The following is a 25,706-nucleotide window of genomic DNA, read 5'->3' on the forward strand; positions in this document are numbered from 1 at the left end:
AGGAAAACTATACTATACAATGCATATTGTTTGATAAAATTTCAATCATCAATTTAAAGCAAAAAATACACTTGGGTAAAAAGGGCTCACTGAATCATTATTAGTTATCAAAGAAAATTCGTTACATAACAATAATCATTTATTCAACTGTCTATTATACTATAATATACATCCCTATAATTTGGTAGACCAATACTTAGGGGGTTAAATGACAATAAGTCCAAATACCAGTTGAACTAAGTTTAAAAAGAATTCTATCCGCTATTTCGTTGTTAGACTCACAAGCGTGATAAAACTCAAACGACTTTGGTATGATCTTGTACTCAATCCTAGAATATTTGTATTAAGTGTTGTAAGTACCGTTTTATACAGTTACTAACAGGTTCTCAGGCGGTTTTAATACGACTTCATTTTTCTGGACCTTGTCCAGGAGTTCGTCATGATGTTTCTTCAGTTCGTCCCAGTCAGCCTCTTTACTTTGTTCGGAAGAAAGTGCGCTCCGCAATTTTACATGCAACGGAAAAGCGTTAAACTTTTCCTGAGTTATTTTTTGCGCACATGTGTTTACAGTTCCTTCAATTCGAACCTGAATAACCCACAAAATTGTCCAGGTTTCATAAAAATTGTTTTACTGAATACCTGTCTTGATATAAACTCAGAGTTGTCTTTGTGGTAGGAGAACAGGAAACAGGCAGCCACTTTTGGGTTTTCTTCCTATCCGAAATATTGTACATTAAAAAAACATAGGTGTGAATGCTTTAGTGGAAGTATAATATTACGATTTGTCGAGCTTTAGGTCCGCATTTGTTGGTGTTGAATATCAATCCATCTTCTTCTAGACGACGTAACGCAACAAAACGATTGGTTACATCACCCTTACTAGATTAATAAAATCTAACTTTATTTACATTGTTTTGACTTTACATGTGGGTAATACATTGACTCAGCAGAGATAATACCAAAAAAAACATTATTTTTAATTGCAGTGCTGTTAAATTTCATTTAGTTTCAGAGATTTTGCATAAACCATATTACTAATATTAAGCAGAACACCATATTATAGAAAATTTAAAAATATAGCACTCAAAATCAAACGGTTTTAACCTTTACAGAAGAGACTGTTTGTTATTTTCAATTTGGTATTCATACACCTGCACTGTGAGACAATAGACTTTTACTTTACAGATACAGGATTACTTTACATTTTCTATCTATGTATCAGTATCAAATATAATTTAAAATACTTAAAAACCTTTTGATGTTTCCTTTTCTGTTAAATTGAAGCTGAAGACTGACCAATTATTAAATGACATGTCACCTATAAAATGTTATTCAATTTTTGTTAAGAGCATTGATTAGTATTTCTATTTGTTATGGAATTCCTATAGATATTTAGAAAGTTTACCTTTAAGTCACCAAAAAATCTAAAATGTCCATATTTACTATACACATTAGGTATTTCTAGAAATTTTGAAAACATTACATTGTCCGAAAAAGTCCAAATCTAAAATGTAAAGAAGGATTTCTATATTTTTTGTTTATATTGTTTACCATTCTTATCTCCTGAATAAATTTTGTATATGTTCTTGTATAATCATCAAAATTTGTTCTTGTTGGACAAATTGTTCAATTATCAATACTATTCAATACAGGGTTTGGATTAAAAACTAGTCTATCCATTATTAACATTTGGGTTACTTAATTATGTAAATACTTACTGATTAAAGTTTCAATTAAAAATTCAACTAGCAATATTAATAATTAGAATATAAAATTAATGTAGAATGTCAGATAATAAATCTACCAGTAGATCAGAAAAAGCAATGTTACTTCACATGTTCAATTAGTACTTGATTTGATGGTCAAAGACACTGATTAGAAGTTTGATAATACAAAGATTTAATCTTTTGTTCAACTTAACTTCACAAAAAACCCATAATTTAAGACCTCTTTGAATACTACTTTAGAACTGCTATTTTCGTCAGAAACAGATAACAAAGTTGCTGGATAAACAAATATTTACACTTAAACTTACCATGAAGAGGTTGCTAACAAAATGCCAGTGGCATAGACTTGGCAAACTTTTTGTACTCGTCCAACCATTCTTTCAGTAAATTGAAAGGTTTTTGATTGGGAAGAATTTCGATTTTGGCTAATTTTGAAGCCATAGCCTCTAAAATTGTATTTAACACTGTAATTTAAACAAATTGAATGTTTTAAAGAAATTACCTGACTGATAGATTTAGGAATAATTACGGCACACTCACTTATTGAAGACAGTGAGGGCATTAATAAAAACTTCGAGATAAACTACGTAAAAGCCACATTTTTACACAAATTAATTTTTTAAATTTAGTAAACAAAACCACTAACCTCAAAAAATATTTATGTCAAAACAAACTTTACTGTTAACAGACAACTCTCCTTACAGTAAAGTGTAACACCAGTTGCATAAGCTACGACACTCAGGCAAAGAAACTAAGCACGAATTCAAAAAAAAAGGCAACACAAGAAGAAAAACGACTTTATTAATTAAAAAATACTAATTGTTAACATTAATATAAAATTCTAATGTAGAACGATTTAAATTTAATAGCATTACTGTCCCTTTAAAATAAATTCATAAATATCTTCACCATACAGCACTCCTAAAGGTTTTTCAATTTTACTAGAACCAGCCCCTGAAAACGTTATTATTAATTTAACATTGATTCAATTAAACTTTTTAAAGTACATACCGGTTGTCTCGACAATCACGGCAAACTTGTCGCCTTCAATAATACGAAACGCTCTTCCTAATATGGAATCGTTATCCAATTTTGGTAAAATTCTTGTGGCGCAACGTTCTACCAAATCAGTCGGTTGTAATTGCCCTGAAAGGATCTTGTTTCTTGCTATGTCGGTTGTGATTGTTCCCAACATGCTTCTGTTAAATATAAGATTAAAATAATGATTCAAAGTATAGAAAAGAGTGACAAACCCTGAAGGTAGCATTACTATAGCTTCTAGTTGGCTTTTAGATTGCAAACGTTCGAGAACTGATTGGAGGGTGTCTTTACTGTTAACTAGTTCAGGTTTCCTGTAGGGAATACTGGACACTGGTTTGTTCCACCACCTTAAAACATTATACAACTTTCAATAAAATTAATTACCAATGAGGTAAATTTAAGTACCATAAGTGGTTTTTGTTATCACAGCTTTGGTAGCCTTTAGCTTCCATCCAGCGATCGGAAACAAACTTAGTCATGTAGTTCCTGATACTGTCAGGAAGGAAAACCACCACGTTTTGACCGGCCGTAAGGTTTTTGGCAGCCTTTAAAGCTGCAGCAACAGCAGCTCCCGAACTCATCCCTATTATTTTATGTTTATCTTAAATTAATTTTGTTTTCCTGGGTAATACTTGCCTACAAGAAGTCCTTCTTCCTGCATTAACCTCCTGCCCATTGGTAAAGCCTCAAGATCGTTGGTTTTCACCCAGTAGTCGCAGACCTGCTGATCCAGAGCACCAGGTACAAATTCGTATCCAATACCTTCAATTTCCCAAAAAGTAACGTCACTTTTGTTGAGGGTGTCTGGATAGGCAAAATGTGAACCTTCTGGGTCAAATCCAACAATGGTGGTTTGTGGGGATACCTCTCGGAAATTTTCTGCCTATTCCAGTGACAGTACCTCCGGTACCACCACCAAAAACCTAATATTATTACAGATGACTTGAAGTAACAATATTGTAACATATTATAAAACTTACGATCATATCCACCTTATTATCCAGTTGCTGCAATATTTCATTTGCGGTGGTGTCGTAGTGCGTTAAAGGGTTTCCAGGATGGTTAAACTTTATAAAAACAAATAACTCCCCTTTTCAATTTTTTTTTGTAATTATAGCACTTACTTGGTCAAAAATAAATGAGTTAGGTGTGGCCTTATGAATACGATTGGCCGTTCCAAATAAACCATTTTGATCAAACGATCCCTCGGTAACTGGAACTCTGACCACTTTAGCCCCCAAAGCAGTAATAACAGCTTCTTTCTCTTCCGAAATTTTTTCCGACATAACAATGATGCAGTTGTATCCTGATTAATTATTTAAAGTTAAAAATCAGCTTTAATTATAAAAAAGCATTAACCTTTGAGGGACGAAATCATAGCAACAGCAATGCCCGTGTTCCCTGAAGAAGGTTCAATAATAGTCATTCCAGGCTTGATAAGTCCTTGGTGCTCCGCATCCCTCAAACATTCTCTTGACCATTCGGTCTTTAATGGAGCCTCCCGGGTTTAGAAATTCACATTTTGCGTCTGCAATTTGCATTTGACACTTTATACAGCTAATATAACTAAGTTAATACGCACAAATGTTGCACTTTAAACCAGCTTTCTTGGGTATGCTATTCAGCTTGACCAACGGGGTATTTCCAATCATAGACAACACATCTGGGTACACTCCATTAGTGTATTGTGGTTTCCTGTTGTGTAAGTTTAAATTGCTGTTTATAGTAGAAGGGAAAAACTTCTTACCAGTCTTGCTTGGAGTGTGGGGAAGGAATGTTTTTTCCTAAACATTCCCTCCAAGGGCACTTTTTCTCCACACCTGGTTTCGTAAACTCGGAATTTAAAGGCGACACCCAGACTAGTTCTTCACTTTTAGTTGGTGGCATTTTCCTCCAAGTGTAAGTTACAAAATAATAAAGCCGGGCAAGCTGAACACGAATGTCGTATCAAGCTTTACTCTTTTATATTTATATCGAATTATAAATAAGCTGTCTGACCTTTGATAACCAGTGTCGGTACAAGAAGGCCCTGTAATAATAGTGCATTTTAACTTTTGTATATTATTTTTAGGTTTTTAAATGTTTAATTACTGACCTGAGACTACTGCTTGCACAAACAATCAAGAATACCTAAACACAGGTTTGCAATGTGTATTTATAGGAAAATTATATTTCACTTATTTCATTTAACCTTAAAACAGGTCGGAAAATAGAAGGTTTCAAATAAACTTAATTAAAATAAATTTTTAATGGTCCACCACTGGTCAATTCTCTACAAACGAATTACCCATATATTTAACAATGAAATAGTTTAATAATAATTCCATTAATGACTTTTTTATCTCAATACATTAAAATCAATAATAATCAAAGATTGAACTTTAACGTTTATAAGCTGTTCTTCAACCATTTATGTCAATATAAATAAGAACTGTTGCGAAGTACTGTGCGCAAAGTTATGTAAGGAATGTAGATAAATATATAATATTTTCACTGCACGTGTTATTTTACTAAGATTATCATGGAGCTGTAAAGTGATATTTTAATGCGATATGATTAGCTAATTTGAATAGTCTCTTAATCGTGCAGAAAGTGTTTGTCCTGCATTTTACTCAACGTCATAGAAAAAACAATAAATTGTTATTTGTCAACGAAGAAAAACCGTCATTTTCGATTTTTTTTTTTAATAAGAACATTGTCCATTATTAAACCGCTAGGTTGTTCCAAAATTAGAAATAATTTAACAGCTTATATTCTTAGTTGAAAAAAGTTTGTGCTGTGTTTTAACATTATTAAAGTAAGTGCTCAATTTTGCTCTACGTAGGTTATAGAGCTATGCAGCTTCTACATAGTTAATATTGGGTTTGTTTACCAAGCAATACTATTCTATGAAATCGTACTATAGAAAACACAAACTCTATCATAGTTTTAGTGGTACTAGCAAGAAACTAAAAGGAAGTTAAAATATTTTGACGTTTCTAGCCAACCCCAAGTTAGATCAAAGTCTACAAAGTGTAGGTTAACTTCTTTCTTGTTTTAGTAAAATTTGTAAACCAATTCCAGGTACTTGGGATGTTACTTATAAAGGTCAGGAAATTGCAAGATTTCTTAGAAATACACGGACTTTACATGTAAATGCGAAAGCCTCTTTTCATTAAGAAATTCACCAAGACAGCAAAATCTGTGGGCATCTACTATGTATAAAGTATAATATTATATCTATAAATATATAATATATATGTATAATATTATATCTATACTATATGGGCATTTATTATAGAAGTTCTTAGATCACCGGCTAATTTTCAGTAAAAGTTAGTTTTTTTTGGACATACACTGTAAGAAAAATTGCATTCCAATTTCCTTGCATTTCAAAATTTTCAAAAAAGAGCAATAGAGTTTTTAGAACACAGGTACAATTGTGCAATGCAATTTCATAAATAAGGACTCATTTTATTAAATCTCAAACCCTAATTATAGAGTTAAGTTCCTTTCAAAGTCTTTTTTGTTCATCAAATTCGGTTAAGGCGTTTTGAAGATGTAAATGTTTGATAAAAAATGCTTAGAAATATATAAAATTTATTGTATAACAACATTAGGAAAATACAATACGTCTTGCTTAATTTAAGTACACAAAATGTCTTTAAAATGAGTTACATAAATACAGAATTCATAAATTATTAAACTAACAAAAAGTAAGCTTGTTTAAAAAAATAATAAATATCAGGTCAGTCGGATGGACTGATGATTTGATTCACGCGATGAGCATCCAGATGTGTTATGATAAAACTATTAAACATAAGTAAGAACGAAATTGTCAAATAAATACTGCGTTAACAGCGTTAAAATCTTTCATAGAAATAATAGACACTCACTGGCTAATGCTCGTCAAATTAAACATTTCACAAAAAACCACAACGGGCTAAGAACAAATAAAACTATTAACAACTAATGAAGGTAGAAAAGGTACTTAAACAGATAACAGCTAAACGGTAGTATTTACAAAACATTCAAAAGGAAAATTGTCACAACATTCGAAAAATCACAAACATGCCTTATATTATAACTATTAAGATTTTAGTAGTATTGTTTAGGTGATAGCACCATAGTTTTCCTCGTTTGTGTAGTGGAAAACTAGTTTGTAGCACCAGAAATAGTTTTATGAGAATATCGGTGAGTATTTGAGAATTTACATTTAGATGAGAAATTGTTATAATTATATTATCAAAAATAAAAAAAAAAACTCAGTGCTGATGATGAATCTTTGTATGGGCTAAACTCGTGCTAGATATTCCCATAAAACCCACTAGTGCAAAATGAGAGTTTAGTGACTTAATTAAAATAAAATCTAACTTTATTACCCAGTTCCATTCACCATGATTGCACGAATAACCCGATTTTATTATTGAGTTTGGCTTTTCTGTAAGACGCATTAAAACTATAATGCGATTGTCTAGCTAGCCAAAAGTTACAATTATACTACAAGCAAAAATGGATTTAACATTCTATTTACTAAACCTTATAAATAGTTCGTTGAAAGTGCTTTATTATTAAATACCAAGTTCGCTTGTATCTTCCGGCTTTTAGAAAATTTATAAGTAAAAGTCCTAATTGCAAACTTTTAGTCGTAAATTTTCGTAGACGGAAGAACTTTGTACGCAGAGAGAAAATAACTTACAAAGTGCTCGCTAGATAATATAACTATTACACGTTTGAAACGATTAAATTTAATAAAAATTATCACAGAAGAGATTTAAACAGATTTATTGACCCTCCAAGTAAAAGAAAATAAGTATCTAATACGCTAGCATTTAGTGTACTTTCTTCTATTGGACGGATACTAAATTATTATTTCCCTTGTTCGATGGGCGACAAGTTTGTCCAAATAATATTAAGTTCGTACTTGCAAAGCATGTTAGCAAAATTCGAGTTGGTAAACTTGAAATGCCTTTTGTCGTAAAATTTTAGCAACGCAGGGCTGTAAGGGTGTTCTCTTTCAAATGGAGGTAGTGCACTTCTGGTTCTGAAGTGGTGTGACCGCACTCTTCGCATACATAAACCTATATTGGGTACAATTATTTTTTTATTACTATATTCAAGTTTAAAGTTACTATTACATTACCTTTGTCCTTCGCTCTTTATAAGCGTACTGGTGCTGGACTCCGTGAACCTTCAAACAATGCGACTCCAAGGAACATCTTTGTGTAAATGATTTTTCACACAATCCACATTTGTAGGGTCGTACACCTGAATAATTATCAATTTAGTTCAACAAGTAAACATTGTATAAAAACAAACTACCTGTATGCGTCCTAGTGTGCCTTTTTAGGTCAAAGGTGTCATTAAATCCCTTCCCGCAGAAAGTGCAAAGGTACCTTTTAATATCTGAATGACACTTCATGTGTCGGTTAAGTAACCTTTGAAGGGCGAAAGTTTTATTGCACACCTGTAAATGTAAAACACACCTTTTATAATAAACCATCAAAACAGTAAAATTTAGTAAAACAGCTCTTGGAGCTTAAAATAGAAAATTATTTCTTACTTTGCATGTGCGTACCTTACAACAAAAAGTTGTTTGGCCGTCTTCCGTCGTGACCGAAGCTACTTTGGCCTTGTCTTCAGTCCTGGGGCCTTGTCGAGCTGTTTCTTGGTTAGCCAGGGGGTTTTTGATGCCATGACCACCATTTACGAATTCCAGTTGGACCTCGTTGGGCAGACCGAGCTGTAAGAGAAACTGGAATAAAAACACAGGCCATCATAGGAACAGTTTTTACTTAACAATATTTAAGTTAATTGATTTAAAGTAAAAATATAGACATGAAATTATTTATACTACGACCAGACGGCTTATAAGTGAATAAAGGACTGTCAGAGTAAAAATACAAAGTGGTGTAAGGCAAGGATGTGTACTATGGCCACTATTATTCATTGGGGAGGAAACAATGGGAATAAAAATTACTAGAATACCCATTATCAATATCCGGTATGCAGATGACACCATACTTATCACCGATGCAATAGCAAATTTACAGAGCTTCCTTTATCAAGTAGTGACGAGCAGCAAAAAAGCGGACTTATTTTAGATATCAAAAAGGCCAAATTTTACAAAATCAGTTCAGCAAACAGGAAACCTTTGGATCAACGAAGAACGAGTAGGAAAAGTCAGTAAGCATATTCAAATACTTATTACGTCAATGAAGATAATGAATACACTGAAGAAATTAAATGAACAATTGGATAAGCCATAACCATATTTAACAGAATGGGAAATGTGATAAGATCTTAAATTACAACTTAGGATCAGAATATTGAGATGCTACGTTTTCTCGATATGCTATAATATGAGATGAAGTCCTGGACGTTATACGTTATGGATTTACTGATGGAAGCATTTGAGATAGACATGGTAACAAATAAGAAGGTTCTAAGAAGATGACAAAGAAGAAGCTAAAATATCTGGGCCACATGATGGAGGGAGAGGAAATATTCCGAAACTACCTTTAATGGCCTACTGGAGTATTTACCAGGAGAAGACCCACTCACGTTGAAGTTAAGATAAAGATAATGTATATGGGTGTTCAGAAATTCAGATGCCAAATACATTGTTGGCAGATACTTTTAGTTTTTTTAGCTTTAACAGTTTTAAATCCTTATTAATTGTTTTCTTAGCTAAAAATAGGTCTAAAAGTAAGCTTGAATCATGCAAAACATTTACAAGTTTTACTCACTGTTCCTCTCGTCCGTGTTAACATTTTTACAAATTTTTTGATATTTAAATGGTAAACCAATGAATTTTTGAACACCGTATTTCAATAAAGCTTTATGTACAGTGACATCATACAAATAATAATGTCCACCACCTCAACAAGAAAACTTCAAGTAACTTTTCTGTTCATTATCTTATTCAGAAGATTATAATTACACAAATTCGTCATTATATGATAAATATCCCCAAAAAATAAAATAAAAATATTATCTACAGTTTACTAATCTGAAAGGGTTTCTGAAAAATCTTGCACGACATCTGTGAACCTCACCGACCCTACTTAGCCTAACAAGAACATGCTGGAGAAAATAAGCAACAGTTTGACTAGGGCAGTTCTATTCTGTACAAAAGCAACGACTTTATACCAACTTTTCTTTGAAATTCAATAATCAAAATTTTAGTAAACGCCCGTTTGGATATAGAGTCGTTGCCAGATCCCTCAACACCACACGCCTATCTGCCTGCATCAAATTGCTTACCCTCTGTTGCAAGACATTTACCCTGCCCTGTAGGGACGGGGCCACTTCTCCAGAGGAAGCACTTTCCCTTCTACCCCCCACCACTCACACTGCTAGCTGGAGGACTCAAAGCTCCACCATCACCATCTAAGGAACAGGAAGTCGCTCCTGGGCTTGGTAGTGACATCGTTGTAGGTGAGTCCAACTCGAGTCCACTACCTAGAAATATATTTCATTTAGTAACCAAGTAGTAGTACAAAAATTTATATAGAAGTTGAACTTGAAGAAACACTTTGTTGTTTTTGATAAAATATTTACCGTTAAAACTGAGAGCGGGATGAGAGCATCTGTTGTTGCTGCATTTGCACTTGCATGGAGTCCGTTGAGGAGTTCAACGATGAGGAGTAAGCAGGTAAAGAGTCTTGATACATTTTGGAAAACTGCGAGTGGTTGTACCCCGACCTTCCTGGTTCATACTGATTTCTTGAGGTTAGCATCTGCTCGTGAATGGTTCGATGTTTTGATCGACCTGAATTCAAACATGATTGTCATGTCTATTGTCTTTCATTGTACATCATGTTCTTGTACTGCTATTTTGTCAATTATGCAAAAATACCAGACAATAGACATGACAAAACATCTTTCTCGAAACTTACCTGAAGCTGTGAGGATTCAGTACTAGGACTGTGAATGTTGTTGCTGACCTCGTCGTTGTCAGTTTGTTCTTCATTGGGCAGTCTTTGTAGGAAGGAAGACAAGTCAGTGGCGTCCGATAACTTTTAGTAACGCGTGTTCTGCACTACTTGAAAACGTTAAAGTCGCAGTAAACTGCAACGGATCGACCTGGAACAACCCAACCATTAGACTTGCTAATTGCAGAAATATACACAAACTCACCACAGCTCCAGTCACCATGTCCACCATCATACTCTCGTCATATCCCGCATAACTGTTAGGCAGTAGTTGGTTCATTGGATCCATTTTGTTTTCGTACAGATCCAGATCAGTCTCATCTTTCATTATTATTCCGTAGGAGGCGTTTTGCAGGGTTGAGTACTGTTTGGGTGATGCCTGTCCACTGTTTATGGACAGGTGGCCAGTTCCTGCATGGAGAAAAGCTGTTCCGTAATTTGAGAATATGGTCTTGAGTATAAGACGATGTTTACACTAAATGTTGCGATGCCTTGCAAAGAGTACAATTTTTCTGTTATAAAATCAAAATTTTTTCAAGTGTTTGCTTTACTAAGTTTTCAGCCGTACAGAACTATTTTTACGTTTAACTGAGCTAGGGAATTAGAGATAAAAGCAACTTACTAAATATTACTTTTTGAGATCACCTTCGTCCTGAAGCAACTGCTAAAATAGTCCAAGTAGTTGATATTAAATATTAATCTCTTTACTAAAAATATGCTATATTGAGTTCTGATTAAGATATAAGTAAGTTCTGTATAAAACAGTGATGGTTTTGTAATTTTTTAGCATCGAAATCTTGGTAAAAATGTTCCTTTTTGACATGGAAAAATCAAATAATTTTAGTCTTTACAAGTCACACAACTTTGCATCAATTTTAAATCCACTGTACGAATTGGTTTAAAGTTGTAAAACACCGTTAAACTCAAGTTACACGATTTTTAAAAATGGATTTGAAACCTTTGCATTTTTAAATCAAAATAATTAGTTTACCCTGTCCAGTATCGCAATCCATATTTTGTTGTCCAGACACCATGTATGATGAGGAAAATGTGCTGTTTGCATGTAACCATTCCCATTGTTACCTCCTTTTAGTGACTCGTAAAAAGGTGGTAAAGACCCCGTAGGAGGACTGCTAGGTCCATAATTCTGCCGTCCGTCTCTCCCAGGGTTCATTCCACCGCACCGGTGCCACTTCCTAAACCACCTCCGCCTCCGCCACCCCCCGAACCGCCACTAAAGTTAATAGAACCACCACTTCCCGAACCGTTAGAACCACCTCCAGAGTTAGAGCCTCCGGTTCCGGAGGTGGTCCGACCGTGTCCAGCTGCGGCTGACGTTACCATAGGAAGTTTTCCAACTATTGCTCTAACATTGATAAAGGGTTTGTTCACTTTAGAGCAATGTGAGCGTCGTTGTTCCCGAATTCGCCTTTCCTCTTCTTCATCCTCAACCTCGCCCTTTCTTTTCGGTATGTGGTAATCAATAGGTTGGTCTTGTTCGGGTTCCTGATGCACTTGAGTGGTACTGGGCAACCGCACGTCAGTGTCTTCTTCCCGTTTTGATGCTGTTTTGGGAGTTCTTTGTATCACTGAAAAATGTCTAATTGGGGCGAGGTTCTGAGGTTTTGGGACGTCTTCTTTTGGCTTAGGGGTGGAAGGTAAGGATACCTTGTTGGGGGAGACTACCGGAGGATATTCCTTTCGTTCCGCCCTGGTGAGGACGTGGCCTCTATGGCTTCCATAAGGAATTTCTCCACCCAATATTGATGATATAAATCGTCTAGGAGGGACTGTTTCTGTGGGTGATTTGGCGTCTTCAGTAGGGGAAGGAGCTTTTGACTTGGATTTTTCATCCTGCTTTTTGTCTGTAACAAAAATATATTTTTTATTTGCAAATTCAGCAATGTAAATAAAGTGGTATTTAAGCTCTAATAAACTGGAGAAAATCTCAGGTCAATTTTGGAGATTCAAAATTTTAAATGTATTTAAATATAAGCGGTTCGTCGTCCGATTGGCAGCCTTGAAAAAGTAAGTAGGCACTTAATTTAGTAAGCATTTACACTAGGGAACTCCGTTTGTATAACAACAAAAATACGAGTATCGTATATTTACGCTAAGGTCGATAGCCATCCTTGAATAAGTAAGGATAAAAGCAAATTTTGAATAATGTCGTTATGTTTTATTTACACTTTAAAATTTCATTTTCTACTTTTTGGTAAAGGTAACGTGACTGTGGGTTAATCAGTATTTTCAGAATTTTCAAATACAGAGTGGGCCAACCATAGAGTGAAGTAAATTTTATCATATCCTTTGAGAGCTTCATGTAAAAAATAAAATTGAATTTTAAAAGTGTATTAAAAAACAGGGTATTATTTGTCAAAAACGAAAGTTTGTTAAATTTGAATCACCCTGTACACACGTTAATAATTTTAAAGAACACATTCGCCAACATTCTTGTATTTAACGTTTTTGTGTAACACTCATTGTAGATTGATGGAGATTGATTAAGGGTTTTATTTGACTTAAATGGACATTATAGTAATTTTGTTCTATAATATAAAATAATAATTATGTGTAACAGCAAGCATTGTTAATTTGAATTAAGAGTGTTGAAATAATTACAAATTATATAAAATTTACTAATTTAAAGTTTAATTGATATTAATAGTAGAACAAATTAGTCTAAACGTCCAACTAGTAATTTATAAGAAGACACTCTGTATATTGTGTAATTTGTTATAAAAATTACTTATTGAATATAAGCATAGTAGGAAAATGCCCTATTACAATGCTAAAGTTTTTACCTCTGTTAGTATCATCATCAAGAACACACTATACTGAGTTATTATTGGAGAATTTGATGAGCCGTTAAGCAAGCAACCTTTTAGTTACAAGTTTCCTAAAGTACTATTATTCTTCTTTTGTTTGTTTCCAAGTCTAGGTTAACTAAATAGTTGAAATAATAACATACAGACGACATTTTTGCCATCACCTACATACATTTAGCATTGAAAACCAAACCAGTTCTAGCGATGACCAGAAAGAGCATTGTGTAACTAGACCCCCACGTAACATACGATATCTGTGTACTTAAAGCTCGTTTTTTTTTTTGTGTAACATTGAAAATGACCTTAGGAAATGTCGAAATCTCGTTTATCGTCGCAATTATATCTCGTCCCGATTCCATTTTCGTGACAGATATGGAAAACGGAATGAGCGACAAATTCTTGGTTGCTCAACGATCAGTTTTTTTTCTCTCGCTGAGACTACGCAACTCGATGGTCGAAACCAAAAGCAGTCGGGGAGATTTTCACTTCTTTAGCTGTTAATGAATATCAATAAAGGTCCAGGTCTCACAGACAGGTACCGTTTTTATCGAAACCGAATCGAATTAATTCATTTTGGTCGGTCAAGTATTGTTTTTTTTTCCAAACCGAAGCTCTGACGTAACCCAACCGTAAAAAAGCAGGCAGTTGTATGCCCACGGAATATTATACATTCACGACAGCAGGGCATTGAACATAACGTTCCTGCGTAGTTAGTTTCAAGGTTAAGTGAAGAAGACTAATTGCGGCGTTGCCTGTTCTCATCATCAAAGCTTTGAGCTTTAAACACCAAACAAGCTAGTCTGGCTTACAATTACACATCCTACTAACTCTTAACTAACCTAACGTTGCTAATTAGAAGAACAGTAGTATTTTCCCATTACTGGTTTACTATTGTAACTTTTGGTGACTTGGCAACACTGGGACACCTGCGTACAAACCGGTACCCTTGCGTTTTTAGCAAGGATGTTAAAAAGGCTTCAGAACAAAAGGAGGAATTTGGACCTTGTAAACTATATCGATCCACGACAAAACAAAAAGAATAAGAACTTTGTATGTATAGGGCGATTTGCACAAAAGGTATTCGACGAATAAGTCCAAGACGACCTGTTTATACCATTCTTTATGTATATGGATGGTGCACGCTTAACTTTTTTTCAGCTGGAATGACCACATGTATCAAATTCTTACAGAGGATTAATTATACTTTTGTAGCAAGTTAATTATGCATTTTGTTACTGGACGCTTTTATTCAAGATAATAGCAATAAGCTTGTCTACAAACCAAAGACAAGTACTCGTTTTATTTCTCTTTAACAAGTAAATAACTGTTTTAAGTCAAAAACCCAGGTAAAACAGAGTAGCAGTTAATTATGAGATACTTATGAGTAATTATTAGTTTAATTACTAAAAGACTGAAAGCTCTATTGCTCAATTTTAAATATTCTTTTGTTACATTCTAGTTCAAAATATTTACAACTTGCGAATTTTTGCAAACTTCTTTCCTGAATCCCCTATCTAACTAGGGGACTATGGGCTTCTGCTCCTTTTATGGGACAATTTGCCAACTTTAATAGTGGTAAGAAGCCTGTCATTGGAATCTTAGCTTATTTCGAGATATTGCAAATCGTAATATACTATTTTTTTTCCTTATTTATTTTAAAATTTAGAATTATTACCGTAGTTACCTAATCAATTTAATTCTAAATAAAAAATAATGATGTTTTGACACTTGGTTTAAAAAACAAACTTGAGCAAATCATTAATAGCAATCAACTGTTTCCTCTAATTTACTTTTTTCTACTTCTCATTGTTTGAAATTGTCGTTTTTTTTATAATCAACCAACCCAAAAAAAACATATCTTAGCGATCGGTATGAGCAATTTCCCATCGATCTGTTAAATCACTTTGTTTGACTAGCATCGAAAAAAGAGCGGAATTACATTGTTCGGATAAGTAACGACAGTTGTTAACCATAAAAAAATTAACAAAAACACGCCGAATATCCTTCATGGTGGTTGTTGACCCACGATGAAAAAAATGCTGGTTTAATTCGAACGGTGGAGACCTTGACTGCGAAAATAGTTTTGAATGACGATTTAACGGCTATGCTGGGTTCCAATTAAAAAAATCATTATTACCTGACGTTAGAAGCCGTTAGAATGCCAAAGTTTTAATTTTATCGGCCCATTGAATGTTGATTTTTCGTCCGGCGAACATGGATTGACTGAGTTATTCACTATTAAAATTCTAGGAGCACTATGAAGCAATGAATACGGTGCCAGGTTATGTGTCTACAACTATGATATTAAACAATAGGAAGTGTTTAGTCACGCGGGTAGCATCATTACATACATTTTTAAATTGATTTTTTTTAAAAGATCTTTGTAGTTATAGATACTGCAAATTTTTTTATTACAGGTAGATTTATATTCCTGATTTACAAAGTGAAGAGAGAAATCGCCTGGAACTCAACAGAAGAGTCTAATAGAAGTTCCAAGCAAAGCATCAACCTCTCTTGACTTTCTGTAGACGCTGAGCAGAAGCGAGGTTCTCCATTCCACCGTAGAACTGTTGCCAGGTCCTTTTTTGTCATTTTTTCAGTTCTTAATTGAAGTCCCTAAGAGCATTTATAAGTTGATTTCCCAATGATTTGGCATCATTGGAGGTTTGCTCTACAAACTTCTTTTTATAATGGAGCTGTTTACCCTATACATATCTTGCTGTTGTAGGGAGTGAGTAACCGAAGATTAAAACAAGATTGGCTTTATTTATGAGAGGTTGAGAAAACCTGACAATCTAGCGTTTCAGACACTTTGGCCCCTATACCACTGTAAATTTAAGAATTGTCCGTAAAAATGCTTTAAAGAATGGAAGTCTGGCGACTCTGTATTAGGGCAGGTAGTTGAACATGTTTAAAGGGCTTAAAAAAATCCTTTCAGGTCTCCTTTTTAAGGTAAAACGTGATGTTGGATGATTTACAGTAAATAACTTTGTCTGACTGTCTCAAACGTTATGAAATATCACTAAACCTCAAGAGCAGAAATACTGATGATTAGAGTTGGGCAAACGTGGGAAAAAGCTTTTATCCAAAGGTTAAAGAGCACCCACTTCTACTTAAATTTATTTTTGTCTGATTTCGCTATCACATTTCGTTTTCGAGAAAACTGGACTTAACGAATCCAATTTTTGGAATTAAACATGTCTTGTAAAACAAAATATCGATAATTATACCAGAAACTGGATTTACTTTATAACTGATATATTTTGTAGATACTGGATACAAATACACTAGAATGCCAGTGGAAAACGCGATTCTTTACTGAACTGACAGGCAAAGTGACAATTGGCACTTGATAATGATGGAAAATAGAAACATCCATACAGTGTGTAATAATGGCTAATGAAATGGGCTTTTATGTGAAGAACAGTGTTATGTGTGATTCATTCTCTAAATTAACTCCAATATAGACATTTCTGTTGTATTTCCAAATAATGGTTAAGTTAAGTTAAGATTTTTAGAAATATATGATTAATAAATGTTCTAGACTTTTTAATCTAAAAATATGCTTTTTTTTTCTGGTTAGGTTGTCAAGAATAGTCTTAGTGATAATATAGTTGAATAACTTAGCTTAATGTGTAACGAGATCTATTGCATATTATGTGGTTGTTTCAAAAAAATACAATAACTTACTTAAGCAACGCTTGTTTTTATAAAAGATTCTGAAATATCGAAATAAAAAAAATCCTATATGAACACAATAGCCAAGCCTACAAAAGGATATTAAAAACAAATAAATACTAAAAATGCATTCAAAATGTAAATGTCCATCGATTATTTGGTTGCAGTTACCACATGCAACAATTGAAACATCAATAACAATGCAAACAAAAGACTTCGGAACTGATCACCGGATTTTGGTTCGCACAGGCCTAGTTTCGGAGAGAAAGCGACTCGTTACCGATCTACTGATAATGACCCACAAACTGGATGAGATAAGCCTCATTATATCACAACTGGAGAAAGTTTTTAAAACGATTGCATCGATTGTTAGGTAACGAAATTCCACCGATTGCGTTTTTAGCCGTGCACTTGCGCTAGATGTGCTTAGAAGCCTTGAACTTAACATTGGACCGCGATTTCTCTGTTCGCACGACCTTTCATCCGCCCGTAATAAACGTGTTTTGTAATTTTTTTAACAATTTACTGGTGTATTTGTAATAAAACAACCGCGAGCAACGCTGACCGGCCTTTAAAACTGGCGATAAAAATGAGCCGGAACAACGCCCAGGGTGAACTTGTTGGTATACATGGGTATGTAAAGCGTGGTACCAAACAATGGGACCTTAGTCGACCGTACATTAAAACAACGACTTGAGGGTGTTTTCTTACAAGTACCAGGTACTCGGAATTACATTGTTCAAGTGATAACAAAAGGCGTAAACTGGCGCCCTAAAAAAATCCAATGTTACAACTGAACAGTCTCAATAAATAAAACACTAATAAACATCCAAATATTCAGAAACGGGTCTCTACCCGGCAGGTACTAACAGAAGTTGCCTGGTCAGTTTACACCGCATTAAGTTTTCCAAGGGTACCATCAAACCGTCAAAGGTCCTCTCGGTCTTGTAATTGAGTGTTAACGGGATTTTGAGTTGCGTTTAGTCAGAACAAAACGCACAAAGTAAACAAAGCCATAGACCATTCTAAGAAACTAGCATGTTTTTGTAATTTTAGGATAAATAGAGTTTTTATGATCTTTTTGACATCACTACCATATTAAGTGCTCGTTTCTCGTGCTCGTCAGTTTACTGATTGAGTTTTAATACCAAAAATTGGTATATTTTATCATTTTGTTTATAAACATTTTTGTATGTTTTTTATTACAATATAGTAGAACTCCTCTTTACCCAGTGATTAGGTTTACCCTCCCTGAAAATGTAACTCTCATCTTTTTGTTTTTTGAACACCCTGTTTGTTCAATTTTAGTCGCTGAAGCCTCAAGAATAGCTGGGATACAAATTTTTCATGCATTTTCCAAAAAGAAAGTAAAGTTACGGATATTTTCCGACCATCTATGTTAGAAGATTTAAAGAAACTATCTAAATTTTGTAGTCAGGAGACCCAACTGTATTACTGCAGCCTACCACATAAGTTATGCAGTATTTCAAACTTTATAAACAAAAACATTTGAAACTTAGTGTAACTCCTAATTATTACAGGACAAAAGTGGAAAGAAAGATGAAAGTCACACTGGACATTCATCATTCTTTCACAATGAATTTAGAGGCTATGTTGATTACTACTCCTTGATATAATAATACTTATCATTTTTAATTTAAGGTTTTACAATTTAAATTCGGTTTTTGTTTGGTAAGCAGTTTTTTGGGCAATATCTTCATATGATATTTTTTGAGACGTAGGTTTCATCTAATTTGTGATGTGTTTCATTAAGTTTTAATTTCAGTTCTGCTACACAAATCTAGACACTTTACTATCAAACTTTGTCTATTTGTAGCTGAGCTAGTTATTCTATTGTTCATTTACAATTCGTAATTATTAATGTCAAACATAAAAATTCAGTCTGAACCATACAAAGCAAAATTTTTAGACAATCAAAAATTCAACGTTTCATCAAATAGGTGACCCACTTTAATACAATTACCCCATTTGAATAAATAAATTTTAAAATTATACTTGGCATACAGAGATTTTAGGACAAACTGTATGTTATTTCACTAAACTATTAAATTGAGAAACTGCTATCCAACTATAAATTTCGTATGCAAATACAAATTTGATATATATTATAGATTACCTGGAGATATATCTTTAGAAACAGTTTAACTACTACATATTTATTCATATCTTGGTTGGGAGATCATTAACAACTATTAAAACGGCAATAAAAATACTTTGCTAATATTATTTAGTAATAATGTCAATCCCGCAGCATTTTGCTGATATAAAACAGGTTCTCACCACTATATTATAACAGCTTGTATAATCAAATCCGTGCCGCCAATGGCTGTCTAAGGCGACCAAGTTATAACGGTAAACTTTAAAAATATACATTAAATCAACTGGTTATAAGGTATTTCAGGAATTTATTACGTTCTGAAATTGCAATATTACTTAAGGAAAGTAAATGTCAATTCAATAAATTGAATATTAACTTCAGATAATTTTTTTTTGTAAAGTTTCTGGTTTTATCTCGATTTACAAAGTGAGTCCAGTTAGCGGGTTTTGCCACCAAGTGAGAAAAAGTCAAAGGCCTTAACAGGAAAGGGATTGTTTCAATTTTCTGGTCTAGGTGACCGGCATGCCAAATGGAAATAAGGTCGAAAAAGTGAAACCAAGCCGAGATTGCGCCCGATACGTACATTAAACCCAATTGTATTAATTTGAATTTATTAAATATTTTTGTGTGATTAAACGAAATTTTGCTATTGATACACGAGTATTGACATGTAAGCAGGTCGAATGGACTAAATTGGGCAAGTAACAGCGTAATCCCGAGATGTTAAATCATAACAAATCCTTCAAGCTATATCAAAGTGCTTTTACAACTAGGTGACTACAACAAAACTAGTACTTTGACCCATTTATTAACAATCTCCCATAAAAGCTTGTAACTATAGAAACAAAGTTGATTGGTATTCAATGGAAGACAATTACTGCGTGTCGCAAGAAAAAAATTGATTCCTCATTGGCCAAAGTGGCGTTTCACGGCCGCTATGTTCTCCCCTAAAGGGGCTTACACACACTTGCGTTTTTCGTCAGGTGTTGCGGCACATAGCTAACAGTCATTGAAAGGTTATTCAGCCGTAAATGGAGCCCTTTATAAGCGGATCCTTTCAAATACAACTCTTTAGAAACAGCGAACAAACAACTAATACCAACAGAGGTAGCTTAGATAGCAATTTTCGACCGTAAGAAAAATTTATACAGGAACCGGCGCCGGATTTCAACAAAAGTCCGAAGATTCGAACAGTCGATTAAGCAAGCAACCTCCGCGTCGAAGGTTTGTCTTTGGCAATTTCGTCAAGGCGAATTATACCAGGAGAAATGAAAAAGTTATCGAAGCGAGTTATTAGCCGATGATTACTTGCGTATTTTGCTGTTACTGGCCTTGTGATGAAATTTGAGGAGAATTGGTGATTTTATGCTGAGGACTTCCAACTTTTCACCTCTTACATTCAATGTCGATTTCTTAAAAATGAAAATGATTTAACTGTAATTATTGAGTAAGACTGATTCAGTTACCGTTGTTTTAGTTACGTATTTTATGCACCAGTGTTAAGTTTCTGGCGACAAACTTCGTAAAGTTTCAATGCTGTGTCTATACGGTATTAAATAAAAAGACACTTAAAGGGTATTAAATTCTCTTCTTGGCATTATTTGAGCTACTTTTTGGTAAACATAATCTAATAAAAAAATAATAAATGCTATTAAAAATATAGTGGTTTTTTTTGGTGAGCTTTGTTTGCAGTTTTTAAGCAGCATCACTTGGCAATTTTGTGTCTGGGGTCTTTGTATTCAACTTGTTACGATTATGATTTTAATAGTTGAGGCTAAAAAATTAAGTTACCACAGTTGAAAACTGTCATTTTCTCACTCCAAGTGGGTTTTATAAGCGATTTTGTCCCTGACTGTCCTTTCAAACTGTATTTCTGGCAGTTCAAATTTTGACACCGGCTTTCTCTCCAACTGTACCAAGTTTTGTAGTATTTTTTCAGGTCATTAGATAGGAAATTCAATGAGGATTCGAAAAATGTGCTTAAAACTATCATTTTTTCACTCCAAGTGGGTTTTATAAGCGATTTTGTCCCTCACTATGTTATTGGATAGGAAATTTAATAAAGACTTTAAAAATGTACTTGTACCTGACTGTCAAACTGTGCTCAAAGTTGGAAAAGTCAGGGTTTAGAAAAGTCTTCTTGTAGTATTCGATACAAACGTATTTTTAAGATTTATGACAGGTTATTTTTGACTGTGGTCACGTGACTTGCCTAGCTAAATTATCCTCAAAAATCGAAAGCCATATCTGTGAAATGTGTCAAAACTGCTCAAAATTTGCAAGAATTCTAGTTTAACATAGTTTTCTTACAGTTTTCGAAACAAGACGTGTTTTGATATTTATGACAGTTGACAATTGTCATGCTGGTAATGTAATTTACAATTTGTAAATTGTTTAAGTAATACTATCTTTAGTTTTGCGTCAATTTCTCATCTCAAAAACAATATTATTTGTCATAATTTAAACATGAGATTATAAAGAAAAGTGACAAAAAGGTGAAAATGCTATTTTTTTAGAAAAGGCTACTTTTTCATAAAAACGTTTATTACTCATTGAGTACAAGAATTACTTGTCAGAAAAGTTTTATTTTCATTTATTTTTATTATGATAAAGCAAAATCTGATTAAATAAAGGTACTTTAGGTACTTACCTCACTAAAATAAACTAGAACTGTTTTCGGCTAATTGCAACATTTCAAACAAAGTATTAGAATATTGTAGTATTATTAATAACAGCAAACTAACTTTCAAATTTATTAGTTTGTTTATATTTGCTTTAAAGTGTTTGAAACATTAGAAATAATTTATTTTTTGTACTCATCTACAAGATTTGTGTAATTAAATAATTGACAAAAACTTCGTCTGCAGATTTTCTTCTTAAATGACATATTTTCTTTTAGAGTGGTTCGATTATCGGTGCATAATTTTGGGCCCCTGGTTTACGGCATAAAATATAGAAAAATGTTCATATGAACATAGGTCTGCAAACGTTTCGTTTTTGAAATACAAGGTGTTGCATTAAAATAATGTAAGCAAAGTGTAGTTTTTTGGGAAAATTTACTATTTTAAAGGAAATAAGAAAATGCGTTTAAACACGTGACTTTTCTTTAACAGCTTAAAATCTTAAATAAACAAACGTACAACCGGAAAGAAATCTTCTTTATCTGCAGTTAATTATGACAGGAATTGAGATATTGTGGGTTTTTATAATGATCTTCTGTATATACCTAACCTAACCAAGTTCATAAATATACTTTGATTTTTTTTTAAACCAATATTTAAATAATACATTGTTTAAATACTGAAATAGGCAAACAAGCTCTGAAAATAATAATATTGTAATTAAGATAATAGTAAAATCTATTATTCTCTATTTAAAGTTGTTAATTATTAATAATTCAATGTAGCAGTAATTATTGTGCTACTTTTTAAGTGTTTATACGAATCGATTAACAGGTAAAATAAACAATAATTAAGGAAAATAACACAAACGTTTCAAAACGTAGATACTCATACTTTCAGAGAACGTTTACAAAAAAAATGATGAAAGTTGTTAACAAAACCACTGAAATGTATTTCGTTTATTTTCAAATTCTAATCTTAATCATGTAAGAAACAACCAATTGAGAGATATTTAAGGAGTTTGGCAATCTCTTAATTATTTAAATATATCTTGTAAGGCAAAATCGGTAAAAGTATTTTTGTGTAAAAATATTCTTCTCCTTTAATGTCTGACTTTTAATTTAATTGATTGATTAAAAGTGATTTAACTGAGTAGATTAGTTAACTGTGTTGCAACGATAAAAATGTAAAGGCTTAATTAGACAAGGCAAAAAAATTGACGCGAGTTGCAATCACGCTTTGCAGTTCAACAGTAACTTTGTCAATTCTCCACAGTACAATTACCCTTGAAGATGACAATAAGAAATCGATTAATTGACTATAACCATTGAGCCGTAGCTAACCACACTAAAAATCAATGTAATAGTGGTAGTACGGCAAAACAACAAAAATGGGAAAAAACTTCCTTGGAGATACTGATCGGTAATTAAGCGGCCAACCTTTGCGGTTTCGTTATTATTTTCGTTTTTAAAAAATACCACGAAGGTCAACCGTGCAATTTACCGGTAATGATAGAATTTCAATTTTTGGGGGAAAATTCTTACCGTCCTTCTTTGGTACGATGAGGGAGAGAGGCTTTGGAGAAGGTGGCGACGCCACATCGTTGCTCTTCTCAATCCCCAAATCGTTTTTTCCTTGCACCGCATTTTTGGTGCTACCAACAATCGCAACTGCTGCTGATGCAGTCGGTTTTAATCAGGAAAATCTTCGGCATATTGCAGCTAAACACCGTAAACATCCAAAAAGTCACACACAAATTCACATAGTATCCAAAGACACAAAGAGTTAAAGAAAACTAAAGCGGAGCACACCGAAGCTCGCAATAACAACAATCCGATTTGTTGTGGTGCGACCGCCGGGTCCGCGCCGCAGATACCGTTCACTAAGAAAACCTTGACAGAGAGTGGGTACCGCCTCTGCGATTGTCCTTTACCAGGATAACGTGAGCTTTGTTCGATTAACGTTACGGTAAAGAGTGAACACCACGTCTTGCTGATCACGGGACCTTGCTAAGACTAAGTTGATGACCGGTACCTGGTCGGAACCGTTGCGCGCTCTCCCCCTACTCCACTTCGTCTCCCGCACATGGTGGTACTTTGGAGGTTAGATATCCTAGCCCGCTTTTGAGTGGGGGTAGTTGCTCAATTCAGTGTTGTCAAGTTTCTTTTTATCAGTCAGTTCAATGAGCATGGAAGAACCCTAAGTTTATGTTTATAAGTTTGTGAGAACCCGAGAGGCATCCCTTAATTTGTCAATGTTTCAATAACCCTCATTTCTTCATTTTACAGTTAAAGTATCTCCTTAAGTCCGTAAAGTATTGAAGATTTTTAATCAACTTATTGAGAAGTGAATCAACAGAAACTTTCGATATTGAAGCGCTAATTAAGAATAAATATAATTATTAAAACATTTAACAAAAGTTGAAAAGATTAAGGAAAGCTGCGAGAATAAAAAAAAAATACTATAAAATAGCATTCAACTTGTATGTACAAAACAATGAAGAGTAGGAAAAATTAACATAGAGCAGTAGGTAAGTAATGATTAATGATTTGTTCCAGTAAGTATATTTGTGGTTTCAATAAAGTCCCTACGAAACAATATATGTTTCTAATTTTGACATATAAAATAAAACTTTTCTAAACTGATTACAGACATGAAACGTTCTACATTTTGTGACTATTTGCGTAAAGTAAAACTTTATACAACTAGTAAGGAAAAGTTCATTTAGTCTCCCCTTGTTTCAAGGAATATTTTTAGAAACATAGACAGGTATTTGGTTAGGGCATTTTTTTATCACCTTTATATAAGGTGGTTTAAAAGTAATTTTGTTTTGAATAGATAAACAAGTGTGGTCAGAGTTATTAAGAGTTTTAAATGCAATTCAAGAATGCCATTTTGAATATGTTGAATGTAATTTTAATCTATTCTCACATTATTTCACTTAATTATTTTAAACAATCTTTTTCTGATTTTAATTTACAAAAAGCATTATCATGGAATTTTTGAGTAATTTACACTCAACGTAATAATTAGTGGCTGGTTCCTAATTCATAAGTCACTAACCTCAATAAACTTTATATGGTATAATGAGCACACCTGTAAAAGAGAGGTGCTAATATAGGTAATTTTGAATGAAAAGATGTTTAGAAGTGCGTACTTGTCACAGCATATAGCTAACGTAACATACGAATTTTTTTTATTAAGAACTATGTAATTAAATATTTTTAGCAGTTAATTTACGGATGCTTACCAGCTGCAGGACAATTTAATTAAGTCATTAATTAATCTTGTCGTCGTTTTATTACTGAATGCACTAAATATAGAATTTACGACTTTTTTTTAAATGCAAATTTAAATTTTACTTGTTTGGATTTTTTCATATTTGGCTTTTTACATTGCAATTCTGTCAACAACATTATTCATCAACGATTTGAGTTATTCTTTGAATATATCATTTTTGTTGCATATTCAGTGTTTTTAGTTCAAAATGGTAGTTTCTTGTATCTAGTTTGGAAGTGTACCTTACAAAGTTTTAAATGGTTATTTGAACAATAAGCCCTGTTAACCAGGAAGGTAAAATTTGATAGTAATAAAAGTAATATTAAGCTTATATAATTGAACCTGGAAGTATCTCCTGTTCTATGTTCAGAAATGACATAAGAGGACAGTACTGTGTCAACAAAGCTTTGGTATTACAACTAGTTCCATAAAACAACTTACAAGAAAAGAGTCTAAAATTCCGCAATTTTTTAGCCTTTTTTTTATTTATGGTCTTC

General features: G+C 33.4%; 3 protein-coding genes across 3 annotated transcripts; all 3 read right to left on the reverse strand.

Moving 5' to 3' along the window:
- Positions 1 to 126: 126 nt before the first annotated feature.
- Positions 127 to 2,383, reverse strand: LOC145731334 (pyridoxine/pyridoxamine 5'-phosphate oxidase-like). The gene is made up of 6 exons (XM_081983064.1): positions 2,230 to 2,383; positions 2,036 to 2,173; positions 780 to 879; positions 640 to 714; positions 381 to 586; positions 127 to 329 (listed from the first exon to the last, which is right to left on the reverse strand). Exons 2-6 carry the CDS (start codon positions 2,101 to 2,103, stop codon positions 197 to 199), a joined length of 582 nt encoding a protein of 193 aa, XP_081839190.1. The 5' UTR covers positions 2,104 to 2,173; positions 2,230 to 2,383; the 3' UTR covers positions 127 to 196.
- A 126-nt stretch (positions 2,384 to 2,509) lies between these two features.
- Positions 2,510 to 4,739, reverse strand: LOC145731333 (cystathionine beta-synthase-like). Its single transcript, XM_081983063.1, is given in 12 exon segments — positions 2,510 to 2,681; positions 2,739 to 2,926; positions 2,981 to 3,115; positions 3,174 to 3,351; positions 3,405 to 3,642; positions 3,644 to 3,691; positions 3,749 to 3,835; positions 3,893 to 4,074; positions 4,128 to 4,233; positions 4,235 to 4,296; positions 4,351 to 4,463; positions 4,516 to 4,739. Coding segments are annotated over 12 exon segments (1,560 nt in total). The 5' UTR covers positions 4,656 to 4,739; the 3' UTR covers positions 2,510 to 2,598.
- A 2,661-nt stretch (positions 4,740 to 7,400) lies between these two features.
- On the reverse strand, positions 7,401 to 24,122 carry ovo (transcriptional regulator ovo). Its single transcript, XM_081982675.1, is given in 19 exon segments — positions 7,401 to 7,759; positions 7,762 to 7,828; positions 7,891 to 8,015; positions 8,070 to 8,214; positions 8,326 to 8,490; positions 10,014 to 10,091; positions 10,093 to 10,211; positions 10,311 to 10,329; positions 10,331 to 10,497; positions 10,500 to 10,521; positions 10,649 to 10,769; positions 10,771 to 10,835; positions 10,890 to 11,095; positions 11,676 to 11,747; positions 11,750 to 11,866; positions 11,869 to 12,549; positions 23,475 to 23,586; positions 23,589 to 23,623; positions 23,626 to 24,122. Coding segments are annotated over 19 exon segments (2,502 nt in total). The 5' UTR covers positions 23,669 to 24,122; the 3' UTR covers positions 7,401 to 7,616.
- Between the last annotated feature and the right edge of the window lie 1,584 nt (positions 24,123 to 25,706).

Source organism: Ips typographus, linkage group LG6 (assembly GCF_016097725.1).
Source record: "Ips typographus isolate SLU linkage group LG6, UJ_Ityp_2.0, whole genome shotgun sequence".
NCBI lineage: Eukaryota > Metazoa > Arthropoda > Insecta > Coleoptera > Curculionidae > Ips > Ips typographus.